Source organism: Podarcis muralis, chromosome 3 (assembly GCF_964188315.1).
Source record: "Podarcis muralis chromosome 3, rPodMur119.hap1.1, whole genome shotgun sequence".
NCBI classification, from domain to species: Eukaryota; Metazoa; Chordata; class Lepidosauria; order Squamata; family Lacertidae; genus Podarcis; species Podarcis muralis.
In genome coordinates this window covers 55,889,571-55,904,853 of record NC_135657.1, presented here as the reverse complement: position 1 = coordinate 55,904,853, position 15,283 = coordinate 55,889,571, and the positions used below count along the sequence as shown (strand labels likewise).

General features: G+C 42.2%; 1 protein-coding gene across 6 annotated transcripts in view; it reads left to right on the top strand.

Moving 5' to 3' along the window:
• The window catches only part of ESR1 (estrogen receptor 1), a 201,512-nt gene that overhangs the window by 98,327 nt on the left and 87,902 nt on the right, over positions 1 to 15,283 (top strand). For 5 of the 6 annotated variants that reach the window (XM_028723695.2, XM_077925899.1, XM_077925900.1 and 2 more), the window contains 2 exons: positions 10,491 to 10,562; positions 14,270 to 14,460. In XM_028723695.2, the coding sequence (XP_028579528.2) occupies positions 10,491 to 10,562; positions 14,270 to 14,460 (263 nt within the window). The remainder of the gene's footprint in view (positions 1 to 10,490; positions 10,563 to 14,269; positions 14,461 to 15,283) is intronic. The other variant, XM_077925904.1, reaches the window with a different exon arrangement.

Below are 15,283 nucleotides of genomic sequence, written 5' to 3'. Positions count from 1 at the left end.
TTCGTAGTAGCGCAGTAAAGAGGTTTGGGTTGAAGTTTCTGTCCTGAAGCCAAGTGGTGGGCAGACAGGTCATAGAATGTCCAAAAGCAGCCTAGAGAGGGCCAGCTTAGTTGACCTGTGTCTTGAAGTGGCTCATAACCCAGGCCACGACCCTGTCCAAACTTCTCCCTGGAGACTGATGGAGGATACACACCCAGTGTCTGAGCCAAAGCTTACCCACATCTGTAATCAATAAAGTTGTGGCCATTTTTTAATCCCAAAGTTGTGTCCCACCTATGCTCATGTTTCTGCCCTCAGAGGGTGGATCTGCAGTTAGCCTACTATACAAAGATAAAATTTACATTCATTGCTCCCCCACTGAAATGTGGCCCCTGAACTGTTGCCCAGAATGGAATGTGGCCCTCGCCTTAAAAAATGGCCCCTCTGTCCCTGACCTAATAGACCAACACAGTACAACACAGTACTTGTTTCACCCAAGTTCAAAGAAGCCACAGAGGCTATTTATTTTTGCCGTTTTGATTTTGCAATATTAAGGGTAGCTGCACTTGCCAGGATGTGATATGGATAGTCTACTGTCCACATGTATGTTATTAGAATTTATATTTTACAAGCACTGATACGTTTACGGGACACTTGCAGCTCTCTTTCTAGGGCCTCTTCGCACCATAGCAAGTTCTTTGGTGCAGTGACTTAACACTAGGCAGATTGGCAGCAGTATATTTGTTTCTTCTTCTGTCTCGGCAACAAGATGCCCACCTGCTGTCTGTAATTTGCTTTCTTATTATGGACTGTTTTATAATATCCATAAAACTTAATAGTATGACTAGCAGCATTCGTATAGTTATGAAAGAGAACATTCCTATATCTGACTCAGCAGGAAATCATTAAATTACAGGGTGGGGGGAGAATCAAATTGGCTTATTTTTAAAATGAAGAATGGGCAGAATTTGCTTTTCATTAATGCTGCGATCCTTTTTAATAGCATGTTGAAAGACATTATATGTTACTCATTCATAAAGATACTTAAGCAAACTGAAAACTGTTCTAGGTTGGCTACATTAGACCAGTTATCTGCTATAAAAGAATTATGAAATTTATTAGACAGAAGAATCAGAAAAAATACTACTGCATCAATGGGAAACTGTCTATAAATCTAGATTTTCCTAAATGTCAGGTTTTGTTGCAGTTACTTAAATGGACATGCCATTCAAGCTTATTTGAATAATTCTGCATATTATGAACTTGATATATTTGTAGGTATATGAAATACCTATAAAATACAGTAAGAAGCCTATGGAAAAACAATGGCAGCAGTTATCTTAAACTTGAAGTTAAAGGCAAAATATCCAGCAACTTTCATAACACTAGCTTGGACCTAGTGTGTATAAGTTTGTATATTTTTTTAGGTATATGCCATCCTACTAACTTCTTGACTGCTATATCCAGTAACAGCTGAAAAGTGGCAGTTGCAGAGAATTATATACACGGAATTATGATCATGTACCAAATGTTGTTTACTGGTTTCCATTAGTCTTCTTCATAAATGTCCAATCAGAGTAGTTCATGCTTGTGGTCTTCTCAGAGACATGTAATGTGGTACAGACAACTTCATGTGGTCCTCATTCACAAACTGAAAAACCATAATGTGATTTTTCCAAGTTAAGGAAGGGAAGGTTGGGCCAAAATGAATGAAATCAATGTCAAAAGGTAGAAATGTAAGGTTTTATACTTAGGCAGGTACAGTATAACCAGCTGCACCAATATAATACGGGGAACTGACACATCACTGTTCCATTTATTTATATACATACATACATACATACATACATACATACATACATACATACATACATATTGCCCTTCACCTGAAGATCACAGGGCGGTTCACAAAATGGAAACATAAAATGCATAATAAAGCAAAAGCAAACCAATAATGCTCACCTCCCCAGCCAAATGCCTATCTGAAGAGAAACATTTTCACCTGGTGCCTAAAGATATGTAATGCAGGTTCCATGCAAGCCTTCTTGAGGAGAGCAATCCACAAACAGGGAGCTACCTCAGAAAAGGCCCGTTCCTATGTTGCCACCTTCTGGACCTCTTGTGGGGGAGGCACAAAGAAGGGCATCAGATATGAGCGCAGGGTCCAGGTCGGTTCATATGAGGAGAGGGCGATCATTGAGGTATTGTGGTCCTGAGCCATTTAAGACTTTATGGGTCACAACCAACACTTTGAACTGAGCATGGAAACTAATCGGCAGCCAGTGCAGTCGGGCCAGGATTGGTGTAATATGCCCAAATCATCATGTGCTAGTGAGCAATCTGGCCATTAACAGTGCTTCAGTCTTATCTGGGTCGAACTTCAGTTTGTTGGCTCTCATCCAATCCATTACTGAGGCAAAACATTGGTTCAGCACATCACTGCCACACATGCAAGTGTAAAGAGCTGTGTGTCTTCAGCATATTGCTGACCACTTACTCAGAACCTCTGAATAACCCCACACAGTGGTTTCATTTACTTCTGTTTCATCATTTTTAGTGATGGCATCCTACTAACATTACCAGTGCTCATCATTCACCGGTGAGACAAGAACAGTCTGCAGATGGGACAAGTTTGGCTATGATGGCTATTCTCACTGTCTTACTTCCTGTGGTGTTTTCCAACTGCGGCCTCCTCATTTTCTGTTTTCTGGGCACACTTCTGGTGAGCATGAAGGAGGCATCTTTTAATTTCTCACCACACACTCCTCCACCAGCAATTTAAGAGCAGTATAGTTTGGTGATGATGGTGATGATAATTATTATATAAAATGATAATAGTTGAAAAAGAGGCAGAAATAGAAATATCGAGACTGCTCATATAAGCAAAGAGAGAGTAGTAGAGATAGCAGTATGGCAACAGAAATGGTGTGGTTTTATTTTTTTGGCAGTTCTGCAAGTAATAAGCCATTATGTAAGCCACCTAGAAGAATGAAAGTATAATTGAGTACACTATATGTGGAATTCTGAGGAAATGAGATTCTGACAGACTGACAAAATGCAACTCATACACTAGCTTTTCAGTTCAAGTTGTACTGGTTTCACATAGAATGGGAAAGTAATATATCAATATTGGAGCTGCAGGAAATGCCTAGCCCTAGTTTTTCCTGCATTTATGAGCCAGCAGGAGTTCATTCAACATTTCTGTGGCATTCAACAGACCACAGAAGCATTTCAACAACTGTCTGTTTCAGGGCCAAACTAGATGTGACATACAGTCCTATCTCTCTGCCAACAGGCTGTTTGTTTATTTGAAAAGAAGCCTCAGAGGCTGAGACTGGGAGTGGAACGAGTAGCAGGCTTCATTAGCCCTTTGCCCTGTGCCCGTTTGTCCTGGGGAGAAAAGATGTAAAGTCCAAAACCAAATTCATGCAGTGTTTTGTTTGGGTTTTGCATTGATTCCTTCTTGTTTCACTTCACTCTGTTTTTGTTTGATGTACTTTGTAAATTCATAGGACGTGAATCCTTGCTGAACAGGACTACTATTAGTTAAAGTGTCGTTAGGAGTTTGTAGCGGGTATATACTCTGGGTTCCTTCTAGGCCTGCGTAGAATCTAGTAGAAGAGCTGCTGAACTGGTCAGGCAAGTTTCTTTGGAAGATAATGGCTTTAGTGGCCAGTTAGGTACAGTGATTTAACAGACCCAAAGAGTCTGTCCTTCCTTTTGTGTGATTACTGTTTCGCAATTCTACAGTAATTCTACCACAGCCATCTAAATCATACAGGGGGTCTCCATGGGTGGAAATGGCTCCCTGCTTCAGACTTTTGCCCTGGAATTCGTGGTGGGCTCTAGTGATGCTCCTGAGAGGACAGGACTTGGCAGCCGTCGCCTGTGCATGTTTGAATGTGTCTACAAATAGAGACGTTGGGGAGAATGCACCAACCTTGCCTCAGTTTTCTAGTCAGTTAGCTGCAGCCCAGTTATTTTATCTTCAGTCAACCCACATCTCTCTCTCCCCAATACAAACTGCAGCCAATTCCAGACTGTATCTCTGCCCTTTTCTGTTAGCTGGAAGGTATCAATTTCCTAAGCTCTGGTGGGAATTATGATCCTAAAATTGGAAGTTTCCCAGCAATCAGAGGAACATTAGTTAGCAATAAAACATCAACTGAACATCCTAGACTATTATAAAACCATCAACCTACCAAAGCATGGTACATGATGTTTCTATATTTAATTCTTTAAAGATAGAGGTAAAAAGCAACATTGGAAAACTGAGTTCAGTCAGTCAGTTTTATTGCACATAGCCAAAGGCTTGCTGCAATGTACTCAGGATCATTCAACAATTAAAAGAAAATACGCTGGATTAATACAAAAGACTTAAAACATTTATATTATCAAGACATTACCTTGTTTAGAGTTTAGAGCTATAAAAGTACCTTAATATACAGGTTAAGACATTAAACAATGAAATTTATAGGCTAAAATTGGAAAACTGAGTTAACAACCAACCTTCTACATGTATAGTTGGGAACTATCATTAGCTGAGTTCCTTAATAACTGTGAGCTCCTCCGGACTGGTGGTTTTGTGTATGTGTGTTCTGCAACATGTCTTTGATTTATAAGGACTTAAACAATTCAGGACCACAGTACCCCAAGGACTGCCTCTCTCCATATAAACCAACCCAGACTCTGTGATCATCATCTGAAACCCTTCTTAATGTGCCTCCTCCATGTGATGTTCAGAAGATGGCAACATGGAAATGGGCCTTTTCAGTAGTGGTTCACTTTCTGTGGAATGTTCTCCCCAGGGAGGTTTGTTTGGTGCCTTCATTATACATATTTAGATGCCAGGCAAAAATGTTCCTCTTCAATCAGGCCTTATTAACAGTCTATGTCCTTTTAAATCTGTGTACAGGAGGAGGGGTTCTTGTTCTTGTTCTTGTTTTTATTATATACTTAATGGTTTTAGTCTGTATTTTATGCTGTGATCTGCCCTGAGATGTTAGATAATAATATTAAATAATAAATTTTTATTTACCGTATTTTTCGCCCCATAGGGCGCACCGCCCCATAGGACGCACTTAGGGGTTTTTTTTTGGGGGGGGATAAAGGGGAAAAAATTTATTTCCCCCCCAGGCACGGGGCTGGTGCGGGGGAAGCCCGAGCTTCCCCTGACCCCAGCCCCCAGAACAGCCTGCTATCCGCAAGCCTAGGGAGCTGCGCCGGTCTCCCCAGGCTTGCGGAGAGCTGTGCGAAGCCCGGGCGCGCTCTTCAGCGCACCCCAGGCTTCGGAATGCAGGCAGCTCTGCGCAACCCTTGGGAGACCGGAGCGAAGTCGCGCCGGTCTCCCTAGGGTTGCGCAGAGCTTCCTGAAGCCTAGAGAGCGAGAGGGGTCGGTGCACACCGACCCCTCTCACTCTCCAGGCTTCAGCGAAAGCCTGCACTCGCCCCATAGGACACACACACATTTCCCCTTCATTTTTGGAGGGGGGAAAGTGCGTCCTATAGGGCAAAAAATACAGTATATCCCGCCCTCCCCAGATGAAGGAAGGTATACAAAATTAATTGATTGATTGATTGATTGATTGATTGATTGTGTTAGTGGTGGATTTATACTGAACTGTCCACACATCATTTTTCTCTATTAGTTCTTTAATGCTTCCCTATATATTGTGATTTTAAAATGGATAGTGTAATTTGTAGATTTGGGGGCTATGCATGTATGCACAAACATACCAACCCCGGGTTCTGATGTGATCCAGGAAGCACATGACCCAGCCCCAATCTCTTTTTTTCTTTTTCTTTTTTGGGAGCGGGGAGCTAATGTTCAATTAGGGTAAAGATGACTCGCACCTTATGAACCCTCATGCTTAGTTTGGCAGTGATAAGAGGCACCCAAACCTATACCACCACACTTTCCCCGGTGTCTGGGCATTTACTGCATTTCAAAAGGAGTTGTGTGCACATATAGATGTTTTCCAGTAGAGTTGAAGTTATGCCCCTGCCCATATAGTGTTCCTCTTCATGTTGAAGAACTCTGCCTGTGTGCATGTATAGAACACCTTCCAATGTCCGCCGAATGTGGAGGCAACAGGGGAATGTGGCGATGGCAGGCAGAGCAATAATGTGCAATACTGTGACTTCCTGTGCACATTCTTTCAATGTGCAGAGGGGTTCATGTGAGCCCTCCTAAGAGCAGAGGCATAAGATGGTGGGAAGGCCATTATGGGCTTTGAAAGTAAGGATAAATACTTTCGTGACATAGATATATCAATTGTTCCTCAGTCCACGTTACTAAGTCCTACACATACAATTAGAAAGCTGGACAATTCAAAGAGATTAACTGGCTTTCCCAAGGTCCATATTAATTTGATGTCTCTTAGTCCTTGTAAAGACAATATCAGTGATTTGAGCTCCAAACTTTCTGAGTGAATACTTTCAAAGTCTTTTCTATTATTTTCTCCTAAAGGTTTGGCCAAATCTTGCATTATCGTTCTATGCATTTAACTTATTTGCCAGTTTCCACTTTTACATAATCACTGTGTCTTTTGTTGCAAAAGCACTTCGTAAAGATGTCTCTTTGCTTTATGAAACATTTGATTGTGTCCAAATTGTCTATTAGAAACCTTTTTTGTGTCAGCACGGAATCTGCATCCTATATTGTATTAATTCACTTCAGATGACAGGCCAATCCCACAGTAAATGATTAATTCAACTCTGTAAATGTCAGCCCTGGTCATTTGGTTTAAGGTTTCAGTGATTTGTGAGCCTCAGTCCAGGCTTCAAAAATTTTGGCAAGTTTGCAGCACTTTGGAAAGGGCAGAGGTTGCTTGTAAAAGTGTGAGGTCAGTGGTTTTACACCCCCCCCCCCCGGATAAGTGTTCTTGATATAAGTCTTTAATATCATTTTCTTGATATAAGTCTTTAATAAGATTATGATGTATGAATGCTTTAGGCCGGGCATAGGCAAACTCGGCCCTCCAGATGTTTTGGGACTACAACTCCCATCATCCCTAGCTAATAGGACCAGTGGTCGGGGATGATGGGAGTTGTAATCCCAAAACATCTGGAAGGCCAAGTTTGCCTATTCCTGCTTTAGGCTGCAATCATGCATACTGACCTGAGCTTGCAGAGCACAGTGCGACTTATTTATGAGTAAACATGAATCAATTATGTTGCTAGTTAATGAATGCTAATTCTGACTCTGTTGCAGAAGGCGAATACTTTGGTTTAGAGTCCACTCAGTTCACTTCAGGTAGTTGTTCTACTACGTTGTGCAACTGACTGTTTCCCAGGACTCAGAATTAACTTTCTTCCTGCAGTTTGTTGATCTTCATAGGGATAACTCTATCTTCCAGGGTAAATAATAAGTTACATCTATTCAAACATATCAAGTCTGCAAACTCACTCTGTGTCCTGGGTGTCAGAATGGAATCCTGCAGCAGACCTTGAATCGGTGATTTGAAGGTTGTCAGGCAGGGATTCCACCAGCTCTTCAGGGTACTTCAGGGACAGTTTGTTCACTGGTGGAAGGAACTAGGAGGCTGGCTCTTTCTAGCTATGGGTTGTTTTCATCTTGCTGCATCTCTCATTTTCGCTTGCCCCATCCTCAAGTGTACAGGTAAAGGGGCAGATGGACTGTCAGTTTTATCAATTAGAATTTTGGCAGTGAATTGGCAATTCTCTCAGTTTCTCATTCCTAGTGTTCAGTTCACCATATCAATTTGTTGTTGTTATTGTTATTGTTGTTGTTTAGACTTGTCAGCATTTTAAGTGTACATTTCTCCTCCTGTTCATGTATGGGTATGCACTTTTTCCTAATATACACATTGCTTTGCAAACAGTTTCCCCTAATTGAGTGTCAGTTCATTTTCAGGTCCGCACATTAGTGTTCAAAGCTATAAACAACTTAGACTATAAATATCTGAAAGGAGAGCTCCACCCCCCTCTACTTGCAGAATGATGCTGCCAATTTGGGCCAAACTGCTATGCTATGCCATGCCATGCCAAGCAGAGTTTTGTTTGTCCCAGATGCAGCTATGACTATGCTGCTCCATCATACCTGCTGCTGCCTAGCCAGTCAGAATTCCTCTACTCACTGTATGAAATCCTTTTGGAATGTTACACTGTAAATAAGATAAGGTAATAGAAAGCACAAATTGTTTCACTTCCTCTTCCTGCTTTTCAGTAATGCATGGAAGTATAATAGAATCATAGAACTGTAGAGTTGGAAGGGATCCCGAGGGTCATCTAGTCCAAGCTCCTGCAGTGAAGGAATCATTCCATTATCAGCCGGGATTCTAGAATTATAATTGGCCTTTAAAGGAGATGCCCTCACCTGATTCAAACCACACTACTCTGATATCTGCCTTCCATTCGGTATCATGGGCTGTGCTGAATGGATGATTAAAACAGAACCTGCACAGTTGCAGCTCCCATGTCCTCCCTACCCTCTTAAATTCACTACATCAGTAAGCATCTTGACTGCAGTTGCATCTTTCGTGTCCCTTGGAAGCAACAGGTGGTCCTGGGGCCCCAGAAGCTTCTCAGTCTGAAGCTGGAGGGCACGCTACATTTTATTGTCCCTCATCCTCAACAGGTAGTTCTTGTTGCTTTGAAGTCATCCTTTGCCTTACACCATCTCCTCATTTTATTTTGTTATTAGAAGAACCCTCTCCCACTCCCTGCTAAACTTGACTAAAATGAATTTGGGAAAAACACCGACATATTTCTACTTTTTGACATCTGGGACCCACAGCCTTCAGTTGCTTTCCAGTGCCTTGTTTGGTCACAATAACTGTAGGCAAAGGAACTTGCTAGACCACTGAACGCTTCAAGGGATACAGGGAGCTACTGAAGCTTAAGTCAAAAGGGAATACGGTACTGAATACATCTGAACCAGAGATTGTAAGCTTTGTTTGGTTTTGGTCTTCTGATTCATGCGCAGACCTTTTTGGTACGTGTCTGCAACAATTAAGTCTAGGAATGGTGTTTGGTTTTATTGCTTGTCAAGAGTACAAAAAACATTAATGTTTCTTAACAGGGAAGCCTGCGGCTCAAACTAGCAGCTGTCTGCTAGTTGGAGCCACAGGCAAACTAGCAGCTGTCACTTGTTTTTGCGAAAATTATCTGTAATTTTGTCACCCCAGTGTTAGATTACTACAGTACACTCCACAAGTGGCTTAAGGCTTGAAACTATACCAAAGAATGCCTTTGGTGGCAAATAAATTTGTTCATTATTAAATGGTGTTCTGTGCTAGTAAACCAGAAACAAATTGCATCTATTTTTCATTTTCTGCACCAGCTGGAAACCAGTTACTGGATGACATTCAAGCTGTTGGTTAGACTGATAAAACTGTTTATGGTGTCCTTGCTGGTTATTAAAGCAACTGGTGCCCATCTTTTTAGTAACACAAGGCAAAGGTTACCCAAAAAGCCTCAAGTTACAAGCATAGGATGTTTTTGCACTTATAAATGGGCTATTGTGTCTACACATGGAAGTATGTAATTGGGAATAGTCAGCTTATCAAATACCAGTCCTGTGAACTGCAAGTGTTTTTTTTGTTAAATGTTTTTGGAGCTTCTATTATAAAAGAGAAATAATACTATATCACCCTTTGAAAAGTTGTATGGTTGATCATTCTGACAAAATATTCACATTTATGCATTGGCAGGAATCATTCTGAAGCCTGTACTTCAAATGACCTTTTGTGGGTGACCGACACAAGAAAAGGCACTGCAATGATAGTTATTTTAGAGATGGATTTCATGAGCATTGTTTGTGCCTAGGATTTCAAATGTGCTGATCTTGTAACCATTTATGTGCTGTTTTTGCAAAGAGAAAGATTTGCTATGCAAATAAAGTGAAAGTAAGGGAATAGAGAAAGTGTAGAAAGACTGAAAATGGGAAGAAAAATCAATGGAAAATGAAGGAAACCGATTGAAGGGCTGGTTTGAGGTTAATGAGTAAACAGTACAGGAAGTGAAAGTGAATGCTACAGATGGATAGGAGAATGCTAAGGGCATTTATCTCACTGGATGAACATTGTGTCTACTTCTGATTATTTCAGATTCCCTAAGCCTCCAGGCTAGCTGCTCTCTGAGGGTTATCTGTTCTTGGCAGACTTAAAAGAAGAGTTTTAGCACCTGAAAAAAATGGATTGGCGGTTTTCTTTAGACAAAGAGATGATATTTGTGGTACACCCAGTTCTCACTTGCTGTTCCACATGCTTGGAACTACCTCATGTGTGATGGCACCTCTTTTATTTCATTGCAGTCCCTCCTCAAAACTCGTTTTCCCTGAAGCCTTCAGCATAACCCCACTAGGTCCCATGCCCTACTTCATGGAGAGCCTTTTTCCAGATCAAGTGCCGTATTCCCTTTGGGCTAACCTTCTAGGATGGGAGGGCACGTGCCAGGGGCAAAAGTGGGTGATGCAACAGAAGCAAGTTTTATCTTTGTACAGTAGGCTAGTTTCTTTACCCTTACACTTCACTCTTTCATCCATCTAGGCAACCAAGAAGCATTACGAGGGTTAAACCGGGCAAGAACGCTCAAGGAGAGTGCAAAGCAGAGCTGATGAGGTGTGTGGCTCAGGAAGGGGTGCGGCCGTGGGAGAGTCCTGAGAGTTGCATCCCCACTGCCTCAGTCTCACGCCACATTCTGTCCCAAATAAAAACGAATGCTTAAAGTGGCAACAATAAACAAACAAAAATCTGAATGAAAGGGAATTCCCCCACCCCCTTTAAATGTAATCTTTAAAGGTAATTTCCAGAGGGGCATTTTTGACCCACTGTTGAAATGTCAAAGAAAGGTCTAGGCCAAGTGTTTCTGTCTAGCACTATTTTATAGTCCTACATTGAAACAAAGTCACTTAAAGGTGCATCTTTTATTCACATAAATGGGAAAATTTACTTTTAATAGAGTGACTTTGTAAACTCATAATTTGTAGCAGGTGTGGGGAACCTCTGGTCCATGCTTGCTGGGGCTGAGTTGTTGTTTAACATTTTGAAGGCCAAAGGTTCCCCACCCCTGCATTGTAGGTGCGCTCTCTCTCCCCCCCCCCCCCCCATGTGTAATATCCACCCTGCACGAAACCTGGAACTGTCCTATAGCATTCTTGTGGTACTGGGCGTAGCTTCTTTCAACAAGATTGCATTGTGCTTGCATGGGAAGTTCTCTTTAATAATCAGCATCAACAAAATCTAGAAAAGAAATCAAGGTCCATTCATATTTTACCAAAACAGCACTTGATTCTAAGATCTACATTCTAAGAAATGTAATTGCTGCCGGGGTGTGACCTACTAGACAAGTTAAATAATAACTTTTCAAAACAAATGATTGTGGGTGCATGGATTAAATCGAGGCTTTGCTCTAATTAACCTATTGCTCTTCTCAGCTATTTACTCAATCTTTAAATGGATGAATACATTTATGCATTTTTTTCTGGGATGAAAAATGAAGTGGGTGCAAATAAGCAAATCCACCAAAATGCTAATGCAAATTACAGACTTTAAATAATTAAATAGAATAGTTGTTGTTACATATTCAAGAGCATGGTGCATAGTCTGGCATCTTTTGCTTTTGATTTGGTGCAGACTGCTCCATGATGGAGCAGTGGGGGAAGATAGCTGCCCCACTGGCATCTATCTGTCTCGAGAGACAGAGGGCTCAACAGAATAATTTGGTAAAATAGTACCGAAATATAGAGGCATATCCCAGAGCTATTAGGCATCATAGTTCCAGGTCTCATTACACTTTCTTACTTGTAACATTTAGGGCTTATCCACACTTACCTTTCTTCTGTGCATTAAAGCTCCATGTTGGAGCACCAATTTTTTTGCTCCAGAGCTTTCCCCTTGAAAATCCGCTCTTTAAAGCTGAATTGGGAGCAAATGACAATCCACAAAAAACCTGAATAGTAGGAAACTGGAGGCACTGAAGCGTTTCCATTAAGCTCCAATATCATGGGCTAGAAAACTCAATTGAAATATGTTTCCCACATTTATGCACAAAATATCAGCTTTAAAGAGTTCAGGAATCACAGTTCAAATGTTCAGGAACCAAACAAGACATTCAGGACTAGGCAGAAGCAACTAAGATGTTCCAACAGTTTCCATGACCTACCAACCAAGCTATTAAAGGCAAGGTGTGGTGTGCTCACTTTTAGGACCCACTTCTTTGTGAGAATGTCAGGATTGCAAAGGAGCACTCTCCTGGGGCATATGAGTCTGCTCCTATCTGCAGAGGAAGCTCCTAGTTTTGTTCAGGCTGTTGAACAGATCCCGCCACCTCCTGCAGCTGCCCACAGACCTCCCCAGCTGCCACTGCTCTGCTGGGAGATCAGGGTGGGAGCAACTAGCATCCTTACTCCCTCTTCTGAAGTGGCTGAAGTTAAGAGACACTGGAGACATCCCTCCCCCCCCCCCTGATTCCCACCTATCAGCCCGCCCCTGCCACTTTCTTCCTCCAGCATTGGAGCCTGCCAACCCAATCCCAACAGAGTTATGAGGCTCATGACACATTTGTTGCATTAGCCTTTCTTACACTCAGGCGGTGTTGGTTATCGCCAAATACTCTGTCACACAATACATCATTAATTTGTGGAATTGATGGCCACTGGGTGGATTGATGATGATAGGTCTCTCCCACTTCTTAGCCATGATTTAAAAAAAGATGGGATTGCATTGTCTAGAGGAAGTATGACACTTGAGTGTCAGTTGCTGGGAGACAAGAGCGGGGGGAGCTATTGTGATCATGCGTCTCTTGTGGCAGGGGCAGATTATGGTACTATGACACCTTGAGCTAGGCCAAACTTTGGTATTCCCAGTCCAGCCCTCATGACATGCCACCCTTTGGGAAGGACATATGAGTGCTCTGGCAGGGTCCTAGAGCCCTCTCATCTCCTTCCCAGAGCTGGAAAGCACTAACTAGCCTTTCGGAAGGAAGCAAGAAGACTCCAAGACCCTGTCAGAGTTCTCATGCTTCCTTCCTGTAGTCAGGCAAGTGCTTGCTGAGCACCCTCTCTGCTTGATGCCCAGTGTGGGGAAACTGCCCTAAACCTCCCTCTGCTTGTGGGTAGAGAAAGCATCATATTTTGAATGGGGAAAGCTTAAAATGCAAATTATCACCACAACAAACAAACAAACAAACACCTGGGCCAATATTAATTGTGTATGGGACTTGCATGCTGCCCAGCTTTTCTTGAAAACTTCAATCTTTCTTACTCAAAGCAAGTAAAAACTCTCTCTGCGTGTTGTTGGTTGAATGTTACCAACTTTGGGCTTCCCAGAAGCATCTGTTTGGCAACTAGGAAATGGGATCTTGGACTAGATGGATGCTTGGCTAGGATGAAGATCCTGGTGGCCCTTCAACTTGTCACAATGGCTAGTGGTCAGAGATGATGGGAGCTGTAGTCAAACAGCATCAAGAGACTCACTAGTTCTCCACTCCTTCACTCTGATCCAGCAGAGCTGCTATTGTCCCCCAAGCATTCTAGTTTAGCTTGGAGCATCACATAATGCTTAATCCTGGGAAGAATTGCTTTAAAATTTTGGAGAACAGTCAGTACATTTAGCCATCACAGTTCAATCTGAGTCCACTGCTTTCTTTTAGGTTAATATTCTTCTACAGCTAAAACAGTTGCTGTAGAAAATCAACATATCAGTAAAAATATATTTTGGTGCAAAATGGCAGAAGTTGATAAAGTGCAATCCTTCTTGCTCTTTTTAGGAAACACAAGTTTTTAGGAAACACAAGCACAAAAAGTGGCTCTATGAAATAGCTGAGCCACCACTACCTGAGTGCCTAGCAGTGGTCCTACTTCTCGTAAACACTAGGATGCTGCCATAACATTTGCATCTGGGAAAGTCTTCCCATACCACATGTTGAAGCAGTCAGGCTACTTACTGCACTATTGCACATGTTATATCCAGCAAATAAAGAAGTAGTGCAGTGGGTAGAAGCAGGCTGCGAGTACAGAAAGCTTTCCTTGAAGCAGCCAATTTGGCTGCAATGCTGTGACTCTGTAGGGAAGCAACAGCTAGATATTTCTGCAGCATCCTGGGGGGAGGGAAAGTTGCTCCATACAGTTACCAAAGAGTTGCTCTTTCCCTTTTCTCAGGACAAGGTGCTGGCCTAATTTTTGAATTGGATGTCAACACCTAATGAATTTGATATATTATCTTAAATAATTGCCAAACATTATTATCTTGGTAAATCAAACAGGTAATTATGAGATGTGTGGCAACATCATCAAGGTCAATGAGCTCTTTCAATGTTCGTTTTACAGGCCAGGCTCAGATAACAGGCGTCATGGTGGCAGAGAGCGAATGGTCGGCGGCAACGAAAAGGGAAGCTTGTCCATGGAATCCACCAAGGAGACCCGCTACTGTGCAGTGTGCAATGACTATGCTTCAGGTTACCATTATGGCGTATGGTCCTGTGAGGGATGCAAAGCCTTCTTCAAGAGGAGTATTCAAGGTAATAACATTGTGGCTACTTAGCAAATACATGACTTGTTGTAATCAAATAATTATGCAACGTATCAGAGAAAAGACTGTATAGTGGACGCTTGAGTTGCGAACGTGATCCGTGTGGGAGGCACATTTGCAACTCGCAGCGCTGCATCTGTGCACGTATGGGTTGTAATTCAGTGCTTCTGTGCATGCGCAAAGCGCGATTTAGCGCTTCTGTGCATGTGCGACCACCGAAACCCGGAAGTAGCCCATTCTGGTACTTCCAGGTTTCGGCGCATCCGTAACCCAAAAAAACCGCAACCTGAAGCATCTGTAACCCGAGGTATGACTGTACCTGTAAAATTGTGAAAATAAGCTTTGTAAAGTATAAGCTTGATAATGCTAAGCTACATTTCAGGAGCTAAATTGCATTTGAAGCCCAGAACAAAAATAAAGAAAAAAGTGGGGGCAGGGGTGGACACTCCCAGCATGTATGCCATCAGACGATTTTGATTTGTTTGGTACACATATGACATGCCTGCTGGATCAGGCCAATGGCCCATCTAGTCCAGAATCCAGTTCTCACAGTGGGCAATTAGATGCCTATGGGCCGCCCATTTGGAGAGATCTCTTTTTGTTTTAGCCACCTTGAACAATTTAGTATCATCAGCAAATTTGGTTACCTCACTTCTTACTCCCAAATCTACATGATTTAAAAGCAAGTTAAAAAGCACAGATTCCCATATTGAGCAGGGAATATCACTTTCTGCACCCATCCATTGGGAGAACTGCCCATTTGTTGCTACTGTCTGCTAAGCTTATTCAGGAGTCTTTGGTGAGGTACTTGG